Below are 22,002 nucleotides of genomic sequence, written 5' to 3'. Positions count from 1 at the left end.
CTTTGTAGACCAGGCTGGCCTTGAACTCAGAAATCCATCCGCCTGCCTCTGCCTACCGAGTGCTGGGATTAAAGGCGTGCGCCACCATGCCCGGCTCTTTTTGTATATTTTTACTGATATTTTTATGCAGGTCTCATGACATGGCCTCACGTTATAGCTGCATCAGGCCTGAACTCCAGAGAGTCGCCTGCTTCTGGCTTGGAAGGTCTGAGACTGAAGGCATGTGCCACCACGCTGTGCTAAAATTGTGAACGGACCTAACAGCAGCACACACGAAACAGGCAGGCAGATCTCTAGGGGTAGCAGACCAACCTGTTCCCTAAATGACCAAAGTGTTTTAAAGGGCGATATTAACACAATTAAACAGGGTCTCAGTATGTAGCCCTGGCTGATCTGAAACTGATTATGTAGACAGGCTGACCTCAGACTCACAGAGACCGCCTGCCTGCTTCCATATGTCCCTCAAAGTGCCGGAGTTAAAGGCATGTGCCACCGTGCCCAGCAAGATTTTTTAAAATTATATTTATTTTTTTTCATGATAAATATTTCTTTTAATAGATTTTTTTTTACATCACATATTTTCTATATCCCATAAAATAAACTGGTTACAGATAAGGTTCTAATATATCCATAATATATAAACATAAGTAAGATATAGTGTACATTTGAGTGTAAGTACTCTATTTGATTCCTTAATTTTACAAATGCACAAGTTCATATAAGCAAAATAAGAACTTAAGAATTATGAGTAGTCTTTCCCTCCCTGCCTTCTCGGCCCTGGGAACTTCTCTCCTGTCTAGGCCTTCATCCTGAAAGTATAGGCCAGCTCCGTGTTCATCTCTGGTTCAGTGGTACCTCTCCACTACTGAGCCAAGCAGAGACAATGACCTAGTATGTTGGCATCCTTACTTCAGCGTCCCGACCAGGACTGTAGCTGTCATCGGTTAGTAAATAGCTTCATGCTGGGATTTGGAGGGTTTGGGGGGGGGGTGTCTCATCAATGATTCTGCCAGGAGTGCTTCTCTGAAACAGTACCTCTTCCCTTACTCCACTCCGGGTATGCCTCCTCAGAGGCCATGGTGGTCTCCTTTCCTACTGGTGGTCCTTCCCATCCTCTTCTTGCTAAGACGCAGCCGTTCCCACTTCCATTTCCTGTAGTCGTTTATCCCATGTCTCCTCTCCTTCGTATGTTGCTGTCCCTCTATTTCCCCAAGGACATCTCCAGAAAACGGCTGCCTTATTCACTTCTCAGGGCATCTCTGTATGTAGCTGTATGTTTCCGGGTGTCTCCACTGTGGCCACGTAAAATTATATTTATATCTGTGAGTGGGTATGTATACTCAGTTGCAGACACCCTCAGAGGCCACCGGCACTGGATGCCCTGGAACTAGAGTTTCAGGCAGCTGGGATCAACCCAATGCAGGCGCTGGGAACTGAACCCTGGTCCTCTGCAAGAGCAGTGTGGGTACCGAAGTGCTGAACCACCTCTCCTGACCCCTTTTCTGTTCACTCTTATGAACTATGTCCATGAGAGTGTGTGTGCCCCTTTCTTATCAGTGTCTGGGATGTTCTCCGTATCTTCTGGGGGTTTATTCCTATATACTATTTTTGTTACATTTATGTTTGTATGAATGGGTGCCACGATTTGTATGTGCCACACTGGAGGAGTTAATTTTAAGGAGTCGGTTCTCTCCATCCACCATGGCTTCTGGGGATTGAAGTCAGGTCATCAGCACCATATTTGCTAAGATGGTGCACAACTTTCATCTCAGCATCTGGGAAGCAGAGGCAGGTAGAGCTCTGTGAGTTTGAGGCCAGTCTGGTTTACAGAGTGAGTTCCAGGACAGTCAGGACTATGAGAGAAAGCCCATCTAAAAATTATTTTATTATCAATATTATTTGTGTGTCTGCGTATGTCTTTGTGTGTCTCTCTGTGTGTGTCTGTGCTTGTGTGTCTATGTATGACTGTGTGTGTGTGTGTCTGTGTGTATATCTGTGTGTCTCTGTGTATCTCTCTCTCTCTCTGTCTCTCTCTGTCTCTGTCTCTCTCTCTCTCTCTCTGAGTGTGTGTGTGTGTGTGTGTGTGTGTGTGTGTGTGTAGGATGAATGATCAGACTCCTGGCTTAGGAGTCAATTGTCATTACCTGCTAAGCCATCTAACTGGACCCTGTAATTTTTTTTCTCAACGACACGGTTTTGTTATGGAACCCAAACTTGTTATTTCCCTCTCTTTTTTACCTTCTTCTTTTTTCTTTTCCTTCCTTTTTTGAGATAGGGTTTCAGGTAAGCCATGGTGCCCTTTAGAGGCAAGGCCACCTTTGAACTTCTTATCTTTCTGTTTCTACCTCCCAAGATCTGGAATTTCAGTGCGCTGCCACACCCCCTTCAGATTAATTCTTCAAACAGAAGAAAATGTAGTACAATATAACTATTCTACTTGCAAGGTAATTACAGGGTTCAGAAATGCTTCCGAGTGCGTGCGCCTCAGATCAAGTGACAGAGTGAGGTTTTAAACCACTTAAGAAGATGTCTTCTTTTTACATTCTCTGTTCCTGCCATGGAAATATTTTACACATTTTCCCGTGGAACTAATCCACTTGACCTGTGGGGATATCAGAAAACACAGATTCACAAAACGAGAGAGGAGACGTTTGTATTAGGAGCAGAGTGGTAGTTTATATGTTTAGTCAAATTAATACTAAAGATTTATCTTACGTTTATTTATGTGTGAGTGCTTTGCCTGCATACCATAGTGATTTATTATATGTACTGTATGTGTATCTAGTGCTCTCAAAGATCAGAAGAAGTTACTGAAGTTAGGAATAGCTGTGAGCCACTATGTGAGAGGTAGGAACTGAAACTGGGTCCTCTGCAAGAGCAGCAAGTGCTCTTAACTACTAAGCCATCTCTCCAGCCCCTTATTATTATTATTTTTGCTTTGTTCTGGTGCAGCAAACTTTCAAGAGAGTAGGGAGGGCTCCCTAGGCTTCTCCTGTTATTACGGGGGTCTGGGGTGGAAATTGTGAGGGAGATGCTCAGTGTTGGGGGCCGAGTTGGACAGGGATTCCTCAGCACCTGAGGGCCTCTCTCTTGCTCTCAGTGTCCTTGCTGGGGTGGGTGGTCCAGGGTTTCTTAGTCCTTGGAGGCCATGTAGGCCATGAGGTCCACCACTCTGTTGCTATAGCCATATTCATTGTCCTACCAGGAGATGAGCTTTATACAAAGTTGTCATTGAGAGCAACACCAGCCCCAGCATCGAAGGTGGAAGAGTGGGAGTTGCTGTTGAAGTCGCAGGAGGCAACCTGGTCCTCAGTGTAGCCCAGGATGCCCTTCAGTGGGCCCTCAGATGCCTGCTTCACCACCTTCTTGATGTCATCATACTTGGCAGGTTTCTCCAGGCAGCATGTCAGATCCACAACGGCTACATTGGGGGTAGGAACACGGAAGGCCATGCCAGTGAGCTTCCCGTTCAGCTCTGGGATGACCTTGAACACAGCCTTTGAAACAACAATGGATGCAGGGATGATGTTCCGGGCAGCCCCATGGTCATCTCATCACAGCTTTCCAGAGGGGCTATCCATAGTCTTCTGAGAGGCAGTGGTCATGAGCCCCTCCATGATGCTAAAACTGTCATGGATGACCTTGGCCAGGGGGGGCTGAGCAGTTGGTGGTGCAGGATGCATTGCTGACAATCTTGAGTGAGTTGTCATATTTCTCGTGGTTCACACCCAGCACAAACAGGGGCATCGGCAGAAGGGGCAGAGATGATGACCCTTCTGGTCCCACCCTTCAAGTAGGCTCTGGCCTTCTCCATGGTGGTGAAGACGACAGTAGGCTCCATGACATACTCAGCACCGGCATCACCCATTTGATGTTAGTGGGATCTTGCTCCTGGAAGATAGTAATGGGCTTCCCATTGATGACAAGCTTGCCATTCTCAGCCTTGACTGTGCCGTTGAACTTGCCATGGGTGGAGTCATACTGGAGCATGTAGACCATATAGTTGAGGTCAATGAAGGGGTCGTTGATGTCAACAATCTTTACTTTGCCAAGTGCAGCGCACAAGGCAGCCCTGGTAACCAGGCGCCCAACATGGCCAAATCCGTTCACACCGACCTTCACCATTTTGTCTATGGGATGAGGCTGGCACTGCACAAGAAGATCTGGCTGTCTCTGGAACAGAGGAGCAGAGAGCTATTTTTGCTTTTTGTTGACAGGGTTTCTCTTGTGTATCCCTGGAACTTGCTCTGAAAACCAGGCTAGCTTTGAACGCAGAGATCCACCTGCCCCTGCCTCCTGAATGCTGGAATTAAAGGCGTCTAGCCCCTATTTGGGGGGCAAGGTCTTATAACTATGGCTGGTCTGGAAATGTACATACCAGGCCGGTCACAAACTCACAGAAATCTACTTACCTCTGCTTTCTGATCTGAGTGCTGGCTGGGATTAAAGGTTCCCACACCTGGTGATTTATTGTATTTTTACATGTGTGTGTGTCTGTCTGTCTGTCTTTTTTACGTGTGCATTTGAGTAGACATTAGCACAGTCTGTCTGTCTGTCTGTATTTTTTACATGTGCATTTGAGTAGACACATTAGCACAGTTCCCATGGAGGCCAGAAGATGGCGTCGCATCACCTGGAACGGTTGTATCATTGCTCTTTTTTTTGTTTTGTTTTGTTTTGGTTTGGTTTGGTTTTTTTTCCGAGACAGGGTTTCTCTGTGTAGCCCTGGCTGTCCTGGAACTCACTCTGTAGACCAGGCTGGCCTCGAACTCAGAAACCCGCCTGCCTCTGCCTCCCAAGTGCTGGGATTAAAGAGTGCCATTGCTCTAAACGGCTGAGCCATCTCTTCAGCCCCGAATTAATATTATTATACAGTTCAAATGTCTCAGACCTTACCTGACAGGACAGCTTGATCTTAAAACCCAGGCTCCTCTGGCACGTCTAAGCCCGGCCCCTTATTTACATAGAGCCCGCCCACAGACAGAGTACGCCCGCCTCTTCCGCTACGACCTCCCTTTCCGGTGTGTCGGGCCTCCAGCTCCGCCCCTCGGCTGCCGAGGCGCGGCCCTTGCGCATGCGCAACCCGGAAGTCTCCTACCTGGCTTCGGGTTCCCAGGGAACTGGGTTGAGGGAGCCACGCGCGTGGCGCGGAGGAGCCATGGGGAAGCTGCGACGCCGCTACAACGTGAAGGGGCGGCTGCAGGCCGAGCCCCGGCCCACCAAGGGCCCTGAAGCTCCTCCGGTGCGGCTGGAGCTGGAGGGTGAGAAGCCGGGAAACCGGGTGGGAGCCGGGTTCCACATGACCCGCACAGGGGGCGTGACAGCCGCTCTACGGCGGCATGGGGGGACCTGCCCGGAGTCTGGCGCGCAGATTAGTTCTTTGCATCCATCCCCAGGCCTGTCGGAATCATTTCCTTCCCCCGAGACCCGTAAATGTGTGTTTCAGACCAGGCCGGTTTAGCGGAGCGCCAGGCTGAGTGTTTGGGTGCTGGGGCCCCTGTGATCACTGGGGGGGACACTGCTCTGGTGTCTGGGAGTAGTGACAGCAGAATTGGAGATGGAAAACCCTGTCCACTCCAGGCATGCCTGTTTACCCCGGAGCCGACAAGCACAGAGAAACGATAAAATGTTTCTAGACTATGGCAGGCACCCGGGTAGGTGCTAGAGGGACAGAGCAGAAGATGGGACAGAGAGGTGTGCTGGGGAAAGCCTTCCCATGGATAGTAACATGTCAAAACCTTCAGGAGACCTGGGTGGGGGAAGCCAAGGACTAGGGGACATCGGAGTTTGCGAGTTGTATAGGTGATTGGGACCTTCAAAGGCAGAATATGGTAGTTCATTCCTGTAACCCCAGCATTTAGGAGGTTGCGGTAGGAGGGTCCCTACAGGTTTGAGGTCAGCCTGGGTTACAGAGTGAGACCTTGTCTTAACAGACAAACAAAGAAAGGCTGTGTATATGAGAGAGACAGATATATTTGTAAACCTAGCTCCAGGGAGTGATATGCATCTGAGGGCACCTGGGCTATGTAGCATGTACCAGGCCAGCTTGGGGCTGGCTACAAAGCAGGTCATTGCCTCAATCCCGGACCTCTAAAAGAGGAAGTGGGGAGCTATGGAAGACTTAGCAGAAGAGGGACAGGATGAAGGGTAACGTGTAGCCATGGCTTATTGGTTGCGCCATTAAGGAAAGCATTACAGGTTGAAGGATGAAGGGGAGGGAGGCTGGGGTTGATGCTGGGACCAGTGTTTGGATGCTGGTGTATTTGGAGAGCTGGCTGGAGTTGCTGACTGACTGAGCCTGTGCGTCGTAAGCACAAAGGTGACAAGCGAGCATGGGCATCGGTCAGGTTGCGGGAGAAAGCAGATGTGGGGTATGAGTACTTGAGGCCCTGCAGATGTTCAAAGGAAAATTAGAAGCTATTGGCTCACTATTCAAGACAGGCAGGTTCAGGGGAGCGTAAACACTTTTGTGTATGGATGGCACTTATGTAAGTCTGATGAGTAGAGTTTCGGCTCACTGAGAAGAGAGAGTCCAGTCCTGAAGGAGAGGAGGGGAGGAGAGTGGGAGGAGCGGCGAGGAGGGTTGCTGACCCAGAACATGTGAAAAGGACTCACCCTCCATCTCAGACGCTCCCTGGGGTCCTGAAGGGAGGAGAAATAGTGGTTGGAATAGCAGAAGGCATGGTCAGGATCAAGCTGGTTCAGGAGTTGGATAGAAATAAAGAGATTCAGTAGAATCAAGTATGTCTTCCTAGTTCCTGAGACTTGGGTTTGGGGCATGTCACTTCACATGCCTCTACCTCGGTTTTCATATCTATAAAATGGGACTTAACTTTTCCTCAGTGGGATCATAACACCCTCTGGCACAGCCCACAGCTCATTAGCCCAGTTCTGAGCACTCCTCAGGGTTCCATGTATGCCAGGCTGGCCTGTGTAGTCAGGGGTGACAGAACTTCTCCGGTCTTCTCACTGTCCCCCCTCAAATGATTACTGTCCCGAACTGCCATACTTGGTTTTATGTGGTGCTGGGGTTGGAACCCAGGGCTCTCAGCATAGTAGCCAGGTTCCCTCCCATCTGAGATACATCCCCACCGCCACCCCCAACCCCTCAAGAATGTCATAGCTTGGTAATGCTAACAGTTGTGGCACGCAGACCCTTGTTCAGCACTCAGAGATTGGTAGATGACCTGGGCCACCTGTAGGAGGTGGTGACCTCATTTGATATTTGTCATGAGTAAGCATGGAGGACGCCCTGTGACTTTTTGCCCCCTAGCGAGACTGTGGTTGTCTTTTCAGGCAAGGATGTGTTGAAAGGAGTCGATGAAAGCAATGCACTGGTGCTGCCCGGGAAGAGAAAGAAGAAGACCAAGGCGCCGCCCCCATCCAAGAGAGAGAGGAAGCCCCTGACGAAGAAGGAGAGGAAAGTGCTACAGAAAGTCTTAGAACAGAAGGAGAAGAAGAGCCAGGTAGGCCTCACTGTGGCTGGTCTGTACCAGCTCTCCAGATCAGGGGGCTGGAGGGGAGTCTGTCCCTCCTTGTCATCTCTGCAGCAAGATTGTCTAGTAGAACTTCCTGGAAGGAGGGAAGTGTTTCGTGTCTACCCAGTGACACAGTAGCCACTAGCTACATGCGGCATCAGAGGGAGCCTCTGGGTGTGCTGGCCCGATTTTAAAATCACGTACACAAAAGTGTGTACATAAAGCATAAAGGTACGCGTCAAAATCAACAGAGCCAAAACTGCCGTAGCTCACAAGGGATGAAAGAAATCACATGGCCGTGTGGGTAGCCTAGGGACCGGCCTTAATGAGAAGTCACATCTATCCTGAGGACAGCAGCGGGTGGTGTGCTCTATTCAGTCTGGTTGCTGTGCACTGGGACTGCCAGTGGTTGTAGCACACGGTGCTACAGAGCTGTGGCCCATGACGCTGGGTTCTGTTAACGGTGAAGAAAGAGCTAACCTATGTGTTCAGAACGCTTCATAGCTGTTGGGTGACATCTTGCCCTATAATTTAAAGTCAGTATTAACTAGGCCAAGATCCCCCGAAAGCCTGGCCTCCCTCCGCAGGAGAAGGCCTGGGACCTGGTCAGTGGTCAGCAGCTGCCTGGTAGCCAATGCTCTCATACCTTTCCCAGCGTGCCGAACTGCTGCAGAAACTGAGTGAAGTCCAAGTGTCGGAGGCCGAGATGAGTCTCTTCTACACCACAGCCAAGCTCGGCACTGGGGACCGCATGTATCATGTCAAAGAGTGAGTCACGAAACCTGAGAGGGCTTATAGCTCATGTTTTCTTGCAAGGCGGGGGTGGGGGTGGGGGGTTACCCATACTGAATGCATCTCTACCCGTGCACCTGCCTGGCAGCTGATATGTCACAAGTAGGTCAGTTCCTCATCAGTCATGATCTTGATTTTGCACCTCAAAGGCCCCTCTCGCCATGAAACCACCTCTTGCTGTTCTGTGTGACATCAGGACTTCAGTGGCTTCACATTGAAAGCCCACTCCCCGCCCCCCCGCCCCCCCGCACTGGAACTGTGGGGCCATCCCAGGCTGACATTTCTGCAGGGCATCACACCCCAGGCCAGCCACGAGCGCACGCACACACATACACGTGCAGACACACACACACACATGCAGCGCCCCTGTTCAGGGCCCTGATGTTGGGTGAGTGTGCACTGCCCCAGCCTCACTGGACCTGAGGTAGAACAAGGAGCAAAATGTTTCTTTCCCTATGGAAGGCACTGGTGTTTGTTAGCCAAATACTCATGTATCTGCACCCAAAGGTAAAGCAGAGACAAGGGGCTATCTAGGAAAAGGACTGGCATCTGGGACTGAACCCAGTGACACAGAGTCTCCCTGGTTGGTGACTTTGAGCAGACACTTGAGTATGATAATCTGCAAGTGTGTCTCAGGGTAGGAACAGCCAGTGCAAAGGTCCTGAGGTAGACGTGGTATGGGTTCTGGCGAGAGGCCCCCATAGCTATGTCAGATGTCCTACTGTCCCTGCCTCAAGTCTCTGCTCTCCCAGGAGGAAGTCTGACCAGCCTGCTGCCCGGGGCCAGGAGAAAGCCAGTAGCCTCCGTGGGGCCCACCGGAAGCGCCACAGGTCGTCGTCACCGGAGGAAGGCTCTGAGTCTTCAGAAGATTCAGGGCCTGAGGAAGCCACAGCTGACCAACCTAGGACCAGCCCAGGGACAGACTCAGTGCACCTGCCACCAGCTCCTCCTGGGACCAACAGCCCCGCACCCACCCCACAGCCCCCTCCATCTGGGACCTCTGCACCTCCAAAAACACCAGCCTCTGCCCCGCCTCCACCCGTGGCCAAGCCTGCTGTATTCATCCCCGTGAACCGCACCCCGGAAATGCAGGTTCGTTCTTCTCTTCGTGGTTAAAGAGGCAGGTTAGTGGGACCTCTTGATGGAAAGGAGCCACAGTGTCCACTTCTAGGAGCAGGGACATGGTTGTATATGTATGGGTGTTCTGCATGCCTGTAAACATATACACCCACGCATCCCTGCAGAGGTCAGATGGAGGCATTGGTTTGGTTGGACCTGGACTTCAGGTGGTTGTGAGCTGCCATGTGGCTGCTGGAAATTAAACCCAGGTCCTCTGCAAGAGCAGCCAGTGCTCAGGTGCCAGGCTATCTCTGTAGCTCCTGGCTCTGCACAGCAGACAGTATGGGTGCCTCTGTGGGCGGGCACTCCTCACCTGCTCTCTGCAGCCTGTCTCCCCAGTACCAACGTCTTCTCCCACAGGAGGAGCGGCTCAAGCTCCCGATCCTGGCCGAGGAGCAAGCCATCATGGAGGCGGTGGCTGAGCACCCCATTGTCATTGTGTGTGGCGAGACTGGCAGTGGGAAGACTACACAGGTGCCCCAGTTTCTCTACGAAGCAGGCTACAGCAGGTGGGGCTGGGCCGGGGGTGTCCCTTTACTCCCTGGGGACAGTGGGCAGTTAGGTTCCAAGAGCCATAAGGGCCTGAGCTCCAGCAGACCCAGTCCTGGCTCTGCCTTGTGCGCTGTGTGACTTCAGACACATTTCCAGCCTCTCCTGGCATAGTGTCACTAATGGGAATGACACTAAACTCAGTGGTCCCATGTATTCAGTGACAAAAGCGTCACAGTGCCAGGCACATGGAGTAGCGTGCTTTCTAGCATCACCGGGTCCTGTGCACTCAGTGTAGCCTTCTGTATCCCGACTCCCACCTCAATTCACCATGAAGTGAATTCAGTTGGCAGAAGAGTTGCCGAGGCAATGCAGAACTCTAGTGTTCTCTTCACCTGGGGCCACTGCTCTGTCAGCGTTTCATTGTCATCCCTGTTGTCGGAGCTCAGGCTTTCTCTGGACTTACCAGTTCATGTCTTTATAGTCTATTCAGGAATGACATGCAGCTCAGAACCCACCCCCCGCCCCCCAGAGGAAATTTCCTCATTCCAATAGCATCCCTTGGAGATGCGTCCCAGCTGTGTGTAGAGTTCTGCTAGGTCCCCATCAGTGCTGTGCAGTGTGGGCTGCCTTCTGGCTGCCTTGTGGCTATGCTGTACTGACACCAGGCAGGCGATGTTTGTACCCTGTTCTGTGGGTCTCGCCCTCAGTGACTAGTGACGTTGAAGTGTGTGTAGATGGCTCAGGGACAGACAGTCATGGCTAACGTGTCTTTTTCCCCAGCGAGGACAGCATCATCGGTGTCACAGAACCCCGCCGAGTGGCTGCGGTAGCCATGTCCCAGCGGGTGGCCAAGGAGATGAACCTGTCACATCGGTGAGACCCCGACTCTTGGGGATTTAGGGGACTTTGCAGGCTTGCTGGGAGGAGGGTGCAGGTGGGAGTCGTTTTATCTCAGTCCCAGGGATGGCCCAGCAGAGACCTCTCAACCTGCTGAGGTAGGGGGTTTCCGGGCAGGGAAGGAGCCATCCAGGCAGGTACCCAGTGCTTGCTGAAGGACACTGTGTGCCTGTGTAGGAGCGAGGCTAAAAGCAAGTGACAACCTGCTAGTGAGCCAGTGGTGTAAGGCCGTGTAAACACAGAATCCAGTCCTGAAACCCTCTGCCTGGGTTACATTTCTTTACACTGTGGCGCTGGGACTGGAAGCTAGGGCCTTGTGTGTACTAGGCAGCTGCTCTGCTACCAAGCTTCTCCCCGCCAACCTTACATGTTTAACTTTTTTATTGTAAAATGTTTATATGTCCAATATTAAATTGAGAGGATGAGCCCCAGGTACCCAAGGGTGTCAGTAGCTGCCACCTGTGTCCAGCCCTGAAGCGTCTCTACTGTATTGTCAGTATATGGCTCTGAGAGTAAAGACTGGCTAGTCTCCCAGTGAGCTCAGCCATGCTCTGTCCAAACCTACAATGTGCCTGGTGATATGGTTCCTTAATCTGCAGCTTCTCCCTGTCCTCAGCCCCAGAGACCAGAGCTTGGGACAAGCGTGGCTGGGAGGGTCCTCCTCTGTGTCCCTTGAAGGGACCATGAAACCAGAGCCCCAGCCGGCTATAGCTCTGGAGACGTCACTAGCCCTGAGATGAATCTTCTCCCTGTAGGATTGTCTCCTACCAGATCCGCTACGAAGGGAATGTGACAGAGGAAACCAGGATCAAGTTCATGACAGACGGTGTGCTGCTCAAAGAGATCCAGAAGGTCAGTCGCCTGTCCCGGTCTTGTACAGGACATGGAGGGGAGGGGAGTAGAACGTCACCTTGGTTGTGATCACCAGTGTGGTGTTGAGCGTGTCCATTCTTGGAACCTCAGTTGTTTGATCAGACAGTGATGGAGGGCACAGGGTCAGTGTGAGCTTTGAAGCCAAGAGGGACTGGAGATGTGGCTCGAGTGGAAGGGAGTTCTCCTAGCATGCCTGAAACCCTGGGATCCAGTCCTAGCACCACACACACACACACACACACACACACACACACAGACAGACACACACAGACACACACACACACACAAACCAAAACAGAACAAAGCACTTAGGAGGTGGGGTCAGGAGAATGAGAAGTTCAAGGTTGTTTTTGGTCACATAGTTCAAAGCTAACCTGGGATAAATGAGATACTGACAAAAAAAAAAAAGTAAGGGGTGGGGGTGGGGCAGCCAGGAGCTTTTTTTGTTTTTTTAAAGGAAAGAATAAAGAGAGCTTGCAGCATTTGCTAGCAGCCTGGCTCCTGGCCATGCACAGTAGCTGCAGGCAGTCAGGATGCCCCGCTGCTTCTCCCATGGGCCTCTAGGGGCTGCTGAGGGAGTGGAAGCAGTCTGGGAATTGGCCATGTGGTTCAGTGCCTGTGGTTGTGGGGGCTGGTGGCATTCTGGTGTAACTCTCCCTCCCCCGCAGGACTTCCTGCTGCTGAAGTACAAGGTGGTGATCATCGACGAAGCCCACGAGCGGAGCGTCTACACAGACATCCTTCTAGGGCTCCTGTCCCGCATTGTGGCTCTCCGGGCCAAGGTGTGTGGGTGTGGGAAGAGTGCAGGGAGGGCAGACTAAAATCACCTTGTCAGGGCCTTGAGCTGTCACGGGTAGCAGAAGACACAGCTTCCCTGGGCATGAGTCATTGCCAGTGCCAGGCCGTAGCATTCCGTGCTGTCCCTGTTGACTCACAGGCCCTTTGTCCAGTGTCATGCATAGTGAGTGATCTCTCCCTGTTCAAGAGGCTCAGGCAGAAAAAGTGGGCAGGCCTTGCTGGAGCCAGCTAAAGGGTATCCTCCCTCCTTGTCAGGCTCTGCAGGTTCATAGACTGCTGGGTTGAGCCCGCTACCCCCCCAGGCCTGCCCCACTTCCCAGCTCTGTGCTCAGACAGTGGATGTGAGGGGCCAGCTCTGAGGGCATACTGTCTGAAGGGGTCTTGATGAGCGGCCCTGTTCTGTCCCTCAACAGGCAGCTCAATTGAGAGGTGGGCATTCTGGGGGTGCCATGTGCCCAGCCACAATGAAGGCACTAGGGATGGACAATGACCAGGAAAGGGTGGTATGCCAGTCCTCCCTCCTGGAGCCACCCTTAGTCAAGGTGGCAGGCAGTAGGCCAATTCAGGATTGTGGGCTGGAGGCTGTCAGCTGGGCCCTCCCCCGTCCCAGTGCTGACCGCATCCTTCACTTGGCTATCTCATGAAGGTGGAGCCCTGCCATGGCCCCTTTAGCTGACTTCATGGTCAGGGCTCTGGCCTGTGTCGCCTGCAGAACCGAAGCAGAAAGGTTCCCTGAGGCTGGGTTTCATTTCCCCGGGGGCAGCCTGAGGAATGCTTTTGCTGGTTATATGTAACCATGGAGCTGAGCAGTGCATAGCTCCATGTACACTGTCTCCATGAGCCTGAGTCACCAGACTGTCTTCCACAGAGGCACCTGCCCCTCAAGCTGCTCATCATGTCGGCCACTCTGCGGGTGGAGGACTTCACCCAGAACCAGCGGCTCTTCACCACCCCTCCCCCGGTCATCAAGGTAAGCCCACTACCCGCTTTGACCTGACCTTGACATGTGAGACCTGGTGGTGTCAGAGAGACTTCTGAGCTGTGGCATTCCCATACCTTGTGGACCTGTCACAGGTTGAGTCTAGGCAGTTCCCTGTGACCGTACATTTCAACAAGCGGACACCATTGGATGACTACAGTGGTGAATGCTTCAGGAAGGTCTGCAAGATCCACCGGATGCTGCCTGCAGGTGAGGCCTGATGGGACTGGTACATCCCTCCCTCATTGAGGACATGGGCTTGCCTTTCATCCCTCTGACAGCACAGGGAACAGTCAAACCATCGTGGCATGGCGACTTCCCAAGCCACACCCAAGCCGTCCTGGTGCCCCTCATATCTAAGGCAGAGGTGGCGTGTCAAAGCATCCTCTTGAAAAGGGCAAGCATGGATGGCCTCTGGTCTTGAGAGTCCAAATGCATCAAGCCCTGTTGGGTGCTGTTCGTTAGGTGCCCTCACCACTCTGCTGGCCTCCAGTAGTTGGCTTTCACCCACCCAGAGCCTATCTCCCTGGGTCCTAGCTCCTGACTCTCCCAGCCTCCCAGCAGCTGCTTGCAAGGCTAAGTCTGTCAGGTGACGGGCTTGGTTCTCTCTGCAGGCGGCATCCTGGTGTTCCTCACAGGGCAGGCCGAGGTGCACGCACTTTGCCGTCGGCTTAGGAAGGCCTTCCCCATTCGTTGCTCCCAGCCACAAGGTAACTACCCATAGCCTGCTGTCGGAGCTCTCCCCCTGCTACCCTGAGCCTGGCAGCTGGTGCCCTGATTGGGGCGTCATCTTCCACCTCAGTGTCCTGGAGGAGAGCCTGTGCCTTTGCACCCCAAACAGTATGCTCATCATTGCGGCAGGGTTGCTGTTGAGTGACAGGAGTAAAGTGCCCGCTGCCTACGTTGGCCACCGAGTCTCTTCCCACTCTCTTCCTCCTTTACAGAAAAGGAGGAGGACTCGGCAGAAGGGATGCGGAGGTTTAAGAAGTCCCGGACAAGGGCTAGGAAGGCGCAGGCCATGGTACGTGGAAGTCCCTGGAGACCTGCACTCTGCAGTTGCCAGCTTCAGGAGCTCTTTGGACTTCATTAAGGGTTACTGTCATGAAATGAATGTACAAGTCCATTTCATCTGATGTGGCTGGGAGACACGGGGAGGGGGAGTTCTGGAGTCACATCACACTGATCCAGCCTCATTCCACAGCAGAGTCCTGGTGGATTGCAGTTCTAGAGGCTTGCAAGGTTGAGTGTGTGTTATGATTTACAACACAGGGTCTGCCTGAGAAGATCCTGGAGCATAAATAGGTGCTTGCTGAAGTAGGGAGATCTGCTGTCTGAAGCTGAGGGGCCAGCCAGGAGAGGGCCACCCAGGCACCCTGATAGCTGGGTGCAGTCTCAATGTGACCTGTACCCTCTTTTTGCATTTAAGGTGGGCCAGGCAGCTTGTAAAACTGTGTACATAGCTCACAGCAGCCTTGTGAGATGACCCCATGCTCATATCTGACTTATTTATTTATTTACTTATTTATTTATATGCTTAGTCGGACAGAATGTCACTATGTAATCCTGGCAGACCTGGAATTGCTATATAGACCGGGCTGGCTTTGAACTCACAGAGATCCATTTGTCTCTGTGTCCAGAATACTGGGAGTAAAGGTGTGTACCACCACACCTAACTCATACCTAAGTTTTTAGAATTTCTTTAGATTCATTTTATTTTATGCTCATGAGTGTTTATGTATGTGCACCATGTGCATGTCTGGTGCCTAGGGAGGTCAGAGGAGGGAGTCAGACCCTCTGGAACGGGAATTAAAGATGGTTGTGAACTGCTGTGTGGGTGCTAGAAATCAAACCCAGGTCCTCTAAGAACAACAAGTGCTATTAACTGCTCAGCCACTATCCAGCCCCCATACCTAATTATTAATTAGGAATGAGGCAGAGAGGGTCATTGTTCAGTGGCCTTCCCTCGTACGACCCTGCGTGTGGCTTGGTTCACACCCGGGTTGCCTGAGCCCATGGTGTTGGCATCTCCTCAGGCCTTGCCCCAGATCAACCTGGACAATTACTCTGTGCTGCCAGCCGGCGAAGGCGATGAGGACAGGGAGGCAGAGATGGACGACGAGGAGGAGGCCCTGGGCTCTGACCTAGATTTGGACCTGGGCGACAGTGAGGCAAATGAAGGTGCGGCCTGGCAGAGCTCTGCACTCAGGGTCGTGCTCTCTGGTGTCAGCACAGGTCTGCGGAGCCCCCATTGCATGAGAGGCCCTGTTGGCCACTGGGACCAGAAGAATCTAAGTCCTGTCCTCACACATGGGACCAAATACATCCTGGCACCTACTGGGATGTGGGCATAGAGGTGCTCCTTTCTGGTGGCTTTGTCCACTGGGGTCCCTAAGGTCTTAATACATGGATGACAGTGCTGGGGTCACCATCTCCAGGCTGGCCATTCCTGGGCTGCCACAGGCCTCATGCAGTTGATGCCTAGATTCTCAGGGCCCTTGTGTATGTTGATGGGGAACTTCTTGTTATCCAAGAGGGAGGGACGGAGGGACGGAGGGACGGAGGGAGGAAGGGAGAGAGAGAGAGAGAGAGAGACCGAGAGACTGAGAGACTTATGATTTTGTGTCCAAAAAAAGGCTCTTCTTTCTGTACAGCAAGCCTGCCACACTGCACACTGTCTGGACACATACAGGGACTGGGGCCAGCTTACTCTCAGGGATCCTGTGTGTAGCGGGCATGGCAGGTCCATGCTGGGCAGCAGTAACAGGTTTCAGGAGTTCCCTAGTACTCTGTCTAAATAAGAGCCCCCAAGCCCGGGCTGGGTAGGGCCTCTCACTCGTGTGGGTAGTGGGGGATTTGGAGGTAGCCGGGCAGCTAGGAGCAGCCCTATGTCTGCGGCATTTCTTCAGCCTGGACTCAGGTGTCCCATGCTTGCCTGCAGGTGAGCAGCCGGATGCCTCCCTGCCCCTTCACGTGCTCCCGCTCTACTCTTTGCTGGCCCCCGAGAAGCAGGCACAGGTAACGGGACAGCTCTTTAGAGCATTAAGATGGGGTGGGTCAAGCCTCGGGTGCTTTTCCATCTACTCACTGACCAGCCCCTGATAGTGGAGGGAATAGAAACCACTCCTGACAGTTGTCCTTGGAGCTTGGTGGACAGTGGGGGACCTTGCCTAGCTGACGGCAATCATAGATTTTCTTTCTTTTTAAGATACACACACACACACACACACACACACACACACACACTCTGTAGCTGTCCTCAGACACACCAGAAGGCATCGGATCCCATTACAAATGGTTGTGAGACACCATGTGGTTGCTGGGAACTGAACTCAGGACCTCTGGAAGAACAGCCAGTGCTCTTAACTGCTGAGCCATCTCTCCAGCCCTGTCTCGTAGATTTTCACCTGATTCTGATGTTGTCTTGTCTACTCCCACTTCCCAGGTTTTCAAACCCCCTCCAGAAGGGACGAGGCTGTGTGTTGTGGCCACCAATGTGGCTGAAACCTCCCTCACCATCCCTGGTATCAAGTATGTGGTGGACTGTGGGAAAGTCAAAAAGCGCTATTATGATCGTGTCACAGGCGTGTCCTCCTTCCGTGTCACCTGGGTCTCCCAAGCATCCGCTGACCAGCGGGCTGGTCGTGCAGGCCGGACAGAGCCAGGCCACTGCTATAGGTAGGCCACTTGTCCCTGCATCACAGGTGTTGAGAAGTAGAACTGCAGTTGCCCCTCTGCAGTGAACGGCCCTCCCCACACTGCTGGCTGCTTTACCCTGCCTTTGCCCGTTGGTCAACTGCTGATTCAAAGGTAGTCCTCATTCTAAATACTTTGATAGCTGGGCCGTTGTCAGCACCATCAGGACAGTGTCACTCCCCGAGGGCACCCTATAAGGTATAGCCTGCCAGGCACCCACCCATAGTAATGAGTTTCCAGGGTCACCTTACCATGTTTCTCCTGGTGGCTGAGTCCCTTTCCCACTGCCTTGTCACATTGTTACTGTCCATCTCTGCTGGACATCGAGGCGGTTATTCCTTTATCTTATTGTGCACACACGTGTCCCTGTGTCAGTTTGAATGTCTGTGCTCATCTTTGGTCCTGTGGAGTTCTTACTTATGAGGGATGAGCCACTAGCCAGGTACCCAGGATCTCCTCTCACACCTTCCCCTCATTGTTCCTTTGTAGTGGCATAAAAGGGCTTATGTCAGTGGCTTTGGGTCTGTGTGCCCTTCTGGCAAGTGCTCTAGGGTCTTCTGCACTGCCTGCCTGCCTGCCTCTGTGCCTTCTCAGGAACTGTCAGTTTGTGCCTTTCAGTTCTTAGGCTCCGCCCCTCTGCGGATGACTTGGAGGGGAGGGCTCTTCTGACGGCTGAGAGTTAGATCCATGTTAGCTATGCCACTGGCCATTATTTTCTCCTAATAGTGTTACTTTGAATAGCTCTGTTGCTGTTCTTCTAGCGCCTCTTTAGTTTATAGGATGGAGGACATAAAAGAATACAGAGAGTATGGTCAGGGAAGCTAGAGGAGGGACTAACTGCCCTGGTGAGGAGAGGGCCTGGCTCTGAGTGCTGGGTGTGGCTGGCCCAGGAGTCCGGCTGACTTAACTCTTCCCTGTCCCTACTTCTCCCCACTTAGGCTGTATTCCTCCGCTGTTTTCGGGGACTTTGAGCAGTTTCCTCCTCCAGAGATCACCCGCAGACCCGTGGAGGACTTGATCCTGCAGATGAAAGCGCTCAGCATTGAGAGGGTCAGTCTCGGTCGCAGCCGCCTCCTTTCCTGTTCCATCCTCAGCCTGGCGCACCCTGTCACCCCAGCGCTGTGCCTGCCGGGGAAACCGGCAGAGTGGTCTCCCCAGGGACCGTCTGCCAGAAGGTGTCCTGGTGGCCTTCAGTCCCGAATGAGGGCAGTTTTCCTGGACTCTGGGAGACAGAGCTAATGGACAGCCAGGTGCCACATAACTTGTGGGCACTCAGATGTCCTACTGATTCCTGAACGCAGGCTTCAGGTCCTCTGATGGAGCTGGGATTCTTTTCTACACTCCAGGATGGGGTGGTCCAGCAAAGAAAGTCTGCTATATGTTGTCCCGCAATCCTTGTCACATGACAAGCAGATACCCACTTAACAGATAGGGAAACCAAGGCTGGGAAGAGACAGTCTCTGTTCAAGAGCAAATCTAATGAGCTCCAGAACCCAGAAGGCTGAAAAGCTTCTGGTCTTGGTCCTGTCCCTGAACCCAAAAAATGTTAAAAATGAAGACTCTTGCTCGGTCTAGAGAGGTGGTTCAGCCAGGAAAGGCGCCTGCTGTCAAGCCTGCTGACCTAAGTCTGAAGGAACCACACGGTAGAAGGGGAGAACCGGCTCCTGCATGTTGTCCTCTGTCCTCCACACTTGCTCCTTGGCCTGTGTGCACCCACACACATAGAATAAAGAAATGTGAAGTAACAGAGCCTTCAGAATAAAGACTAGAGCCAGGGAATGGTGGTGCACGCTTTTAATCCCAGCACTCAGGAGGAGGAAGCAGGCAAATCTCAGAGTAGAAGGCCAGCCTGGTCCAGGGCTACAGAGAAACCCTGTCTGCAAACACAAAGAAAACAAGAATCCAAACAAACAAGTGTACATCTCCGTGTCCCCTTGGCTGGGCATGTAGTCTGATTAGTTGAACACTTGCCTTGCACACAGGAAGGCCTAAGTTCAATACCCAACACCTAGGAGGTAGAGATAGGAAGATTAGAAGTGGAAGGTTAAGTTAGGCATAATTACTCACATCTGTACCCTCAGCTGTTGGAAGGCTGAGGCAGGAGGATTGCTATGGCTTAAGACCAGACTGAAACATGAGTTTCAGCACAGTGAAACCGTGTCTTTCTCTCTCGCTCTGTTTTGAGGCAGGGCCTGACTGTGTAGCTGTGGTTGGCCTGGACCTCCCTGTGTGGACTAGGCTCAGACTCACAGAGATCTGCCTGCTGCTGGGATTAAAGGGGTGCACCACTACGCCTGGCAAGAGCTTGTCTCTTAAAAAGACTGTACCCTCACTGCGTGCGGTGGCACAGGCCATTGCTCCCATCTCTCTAGGGATAAATCTGTCCCTTTAAGAGAGGTGGGGAATCCCCGAGTGATTTTTTTTTTCTTTATTACAAACAACTGATTCAGAATCAAGAAAAACCATTTAGGTTATCACTGAGAACTTGATGTTCATCTCTGACAGCCATGACCACAGTCTTCAAGCATAATACCTGTTTCCTTAAATACTGCATATGCTGTTGCTTATAAACTCCTAGATTTTAGTTGTTTAAGTATAGCCCCCAGCACACAGTAGGTTTAATGTGGGCCTAGAGACATCTTGGTGACTTACTGGGCACGTACGCCCCATGTTGTCCCATTTAACATGCCCCGGGGCCCGGGGACAGGCTGAGGGAAAGGGGAGCAGCACCTGCCGCAGCCAGTGTGACCTCGTGGGGCTTGCTTCTCGCCATCATTGCCTTCCTGTGCCCAGGTCATCAACTTCCCGTTCCCCACCCCGCCGTCCGTTGAGGCCCTTGTTGCTGCGGAGGAACTGCTGGTTGCCCTGGGGGCCCTGCAGGCACCTCCAAAACAGGAAAGGTAGGAGGGGGAGGGTGGACCCAAGCCTGCAGAGAGCCGCCAAGTGCAGCTCCACGGTTCTTACCTGCTGTATCCCTTGTCCCCAGAATGAAGAAGCTACAGATGTCACAGCTGAGCTGCCCTATCACCGCACTGGGTCGGACCATGTCTACCTTCCCCGTGGCACCCCGCTATGCCAAGATGCTGGCCCTGAGCCAGCAGCACGGCTGCCTGCCCTATACCATTGCCATCGTGGCTGCCATGACTGTGCGTGAGCTGTTTGAGGAGCTGGACAGGTGGGTTAGTGACAGCCTTGTCCCTTGGAGCTCACTGTGCTCCCTGATTTTGGTGCTGGCCTGGGGAGCCTGAGCAGCTATATCTGAAGGAAGGGTGAAGGAGAGAGGATTTGGTCAGAGGATCCCTGAGGGCAGCAGGCTGAAGGCCAGCCGGCCATGTGTGTGTTTACAGACCCGCTGCCAGCGAAAAGGAGCTTGCCGAGCTGAAGGGCCGCCGAGCCCGCGTGGCCCAGATGAAGAGGACCTGGGCCGGGCAGGGGCCATCTCTGAAGCTTGGTGACCTCATGGTGTTTCTGGGTTAGTGCCACCTCCTGGGCATGAGGGAGGGTGGTTGGTATCCTGGAGCAGATTGGAGCCAAGCAGTGAGAAGAGCCTGCCCTGCTCTACAGGTGCCGTGGGAGCCTGCGAGTACGCCGGCTGCTCGCCCCAGTTCTGCCAAGCTAACGGACTGCGCTACAAAGCCATGCTCGAGATCCGGCGCCTGCGTGGCCAGCTGACCACCGCAGGTATAGCCCAGGTGGCAGTGTGGACAGACATCTGTCCCTCTCTGCATGGTTTTGGTGTGATAGAGATTCTACACTTGCTCATTCGCCTGCCCACCAACATGGACTCAGCCCCAAGTCAACGTCCAGTGCCCTTAGACAGGTTCCCCTGCACACTCACCTAGAAGGCTGGCCTCAGGTCGTCGGCCCCTCTGGTCCTCTCCCCTGTTCCAGCCAGGATCTTTCTTCCCTCCCACATGTCCCCAGAGTTCTCGACCCATGGGTTCAGTACTCCTACTCCTGTCACCTCTGCCTAGGACTCAAGGAATGTCCCCATCTTAAGATACAGGGTGGCCACTGGGTGAAGGTGGCATCTAACTGGGAACTGAGTGCTGTTCTGTCAGCTGTAGGCTTCAAGCATCAGTGGCTGCTTTCTAGCCCACTTCCCCTGGAGCAGGGCATCATTGTGGCCTGCTCTCCTGCCTGCTGTCACATGCATGGAGCTGTACCCTCAGGTGCAACAGCCTGCAGTTGTGGACAGCCACCTAACACTAATGACAGCAGGTGGCCATGTGGGGCCACAGATCTTTCCAGGCCACCTTTCAGGAGAGGGAGGGACGGGGCTGAGGTTCCTGTAACTGTCCTACCACATGGGAGCCGGGGTGGCTGTCCCTTGGCAGGGTTCTGCTGGCGTGGGACTCTAGGTTTTGGCCTAGGAAGAAGCTCTGGGCTGAGCCACTGTTGACCTCCATATCAGAAGCAAGCATTGTGTGAGCAAAGCCCACGTGCTGGGTGATTTCCTGAAGGACTGTCGGCCTTTCTCTAACAGACTTCTGCATCCCTTTCTCACCTTCCTCACAGTCAATGCAGTGTGCCCCGAGGCTGGGCTTTTCCTGGACCCCAAAATGCAGCCTCCTACTGAGAGCCAGGTGACCTACCTGCGGCAAATCATGGCAGCTGGTCTGGGTGACCACCTGGCCCGCCGGGTTCAGAGTGAGGACCTGCTGGACCCCAAGTGGAAGAATGCCTACAAGGTGAGACATGGGCCTGCCCTTGTTGACTGACTGACCCCATAACCACTGAGAATGCTCCCAGCAAAGAGCAGGTGAAGGAGCACAGGATGTCACCCTCAACTTCACAGTTACTTTCTTTCTTTCTTTCTTTCTTTCTTTCTTTCTTTCTTTCTTTCTTTCTTTCTTTCTTTCTTTCTTTCTTTCTTTCTTT

At 52.7% G+C, this 22,002-nt stretch overlaps 1 protein-coding gene across 1 annotated transcript in view; it reads left to right on the top strand.

Annotated features, from left to right (window-relative positions):
- The first annotated feature begins 5,117 nt into the window (after positions 1–5,117).
- The window catches only part of Dhx37 (DEAH-box helicase 37), a 19,983-nt gene continuing 3,098 nt past the window's right edge, over positions 5,118–22,002 (top strand). The window contains exons 1-21 of the mRNA XM_021186651.2: positions 5,118–5,261; positions 7,297–7,466; positions 8,134–8,246; positions 9,023–9,362; positions 9,750–9,898; positions 10,662–10,754; positions 11,534–11,630; positions 12,320–12,433; positions 13,318–13,419; positions 13,524–13,638; positions 14,043–14,138; positions 14,373–14,449; positions 15,462–15,606; positions 16,367–16,443; positions 16,871–17,103; positions 18,060–18,171; positions 19,915–20,021; positions 20,108–20,296; positions 20,469–20,593; positions 20,686–20,802; positions 21,640–21,812. Of these exons, the coding sequence (XP_021042310.1) occupies positions 5,159–5,261; positions 7,297–7,466; positions 8,134–8,246; positions 9,023–9,362; positions 9,750–9,898; positions 10,662–10,754; positions 11,534–11,630; positions 12,320–12,433; positions 13,318–13,419; positions 13,524–13,638; positions 14,043–14,138; positions 14,373–14,449; positions 15,462–15,606; positions 16,367–16,443; positions 16,871–17,103; positions 18,060–18,171; positions 19,915–20,021; positions 20,108–20,296; positions 20,469–20,593; positions 20,686–20,802; positions 21,640–21,812 (2,847 nt within the window). The 5' untranslated portion in view covers positions 5,118–5,158. The remainder of the gene's footprint in view (positions 5,262–7,296; positions 7,467–8,133; positions 8,247–9,022; positions 9,363–9,749; positions 9,899–10,661; positions 10,755–11,533; positions 11,631–12,319; positions 12,434–13,317; positions 13,420–13,523; positions 13,639–14,042; positions 14,139–14,372; positions 14,450–15,461; positions 15,607–16,366; positions 16,444–16,870; positions 17,104–18,059; positions 18,172–19,914; positions 20,022–20,107; positions 20,297–20,468; positions 20,594–20,685; positions 20,803–21,639; positions 21,813–22,002) is intronic.

Source organism: Mus pahari, chromosome 23, assembly GCF_900095145.1.
Source record: "Mus pahari chromosome 23, PAHARI_EIJ_v1.1, whole genome shotgun sequence".
In the NCBI taxonomy this organism is placed as follows: Eukaryota; Metazoa; Chordata; class Mammalia; order Rodentia; family Muridae; genus Mus; species Mus pahari.
This window is presented reverse-complemented; position numbering and strand designations above follow the sequence as displayed.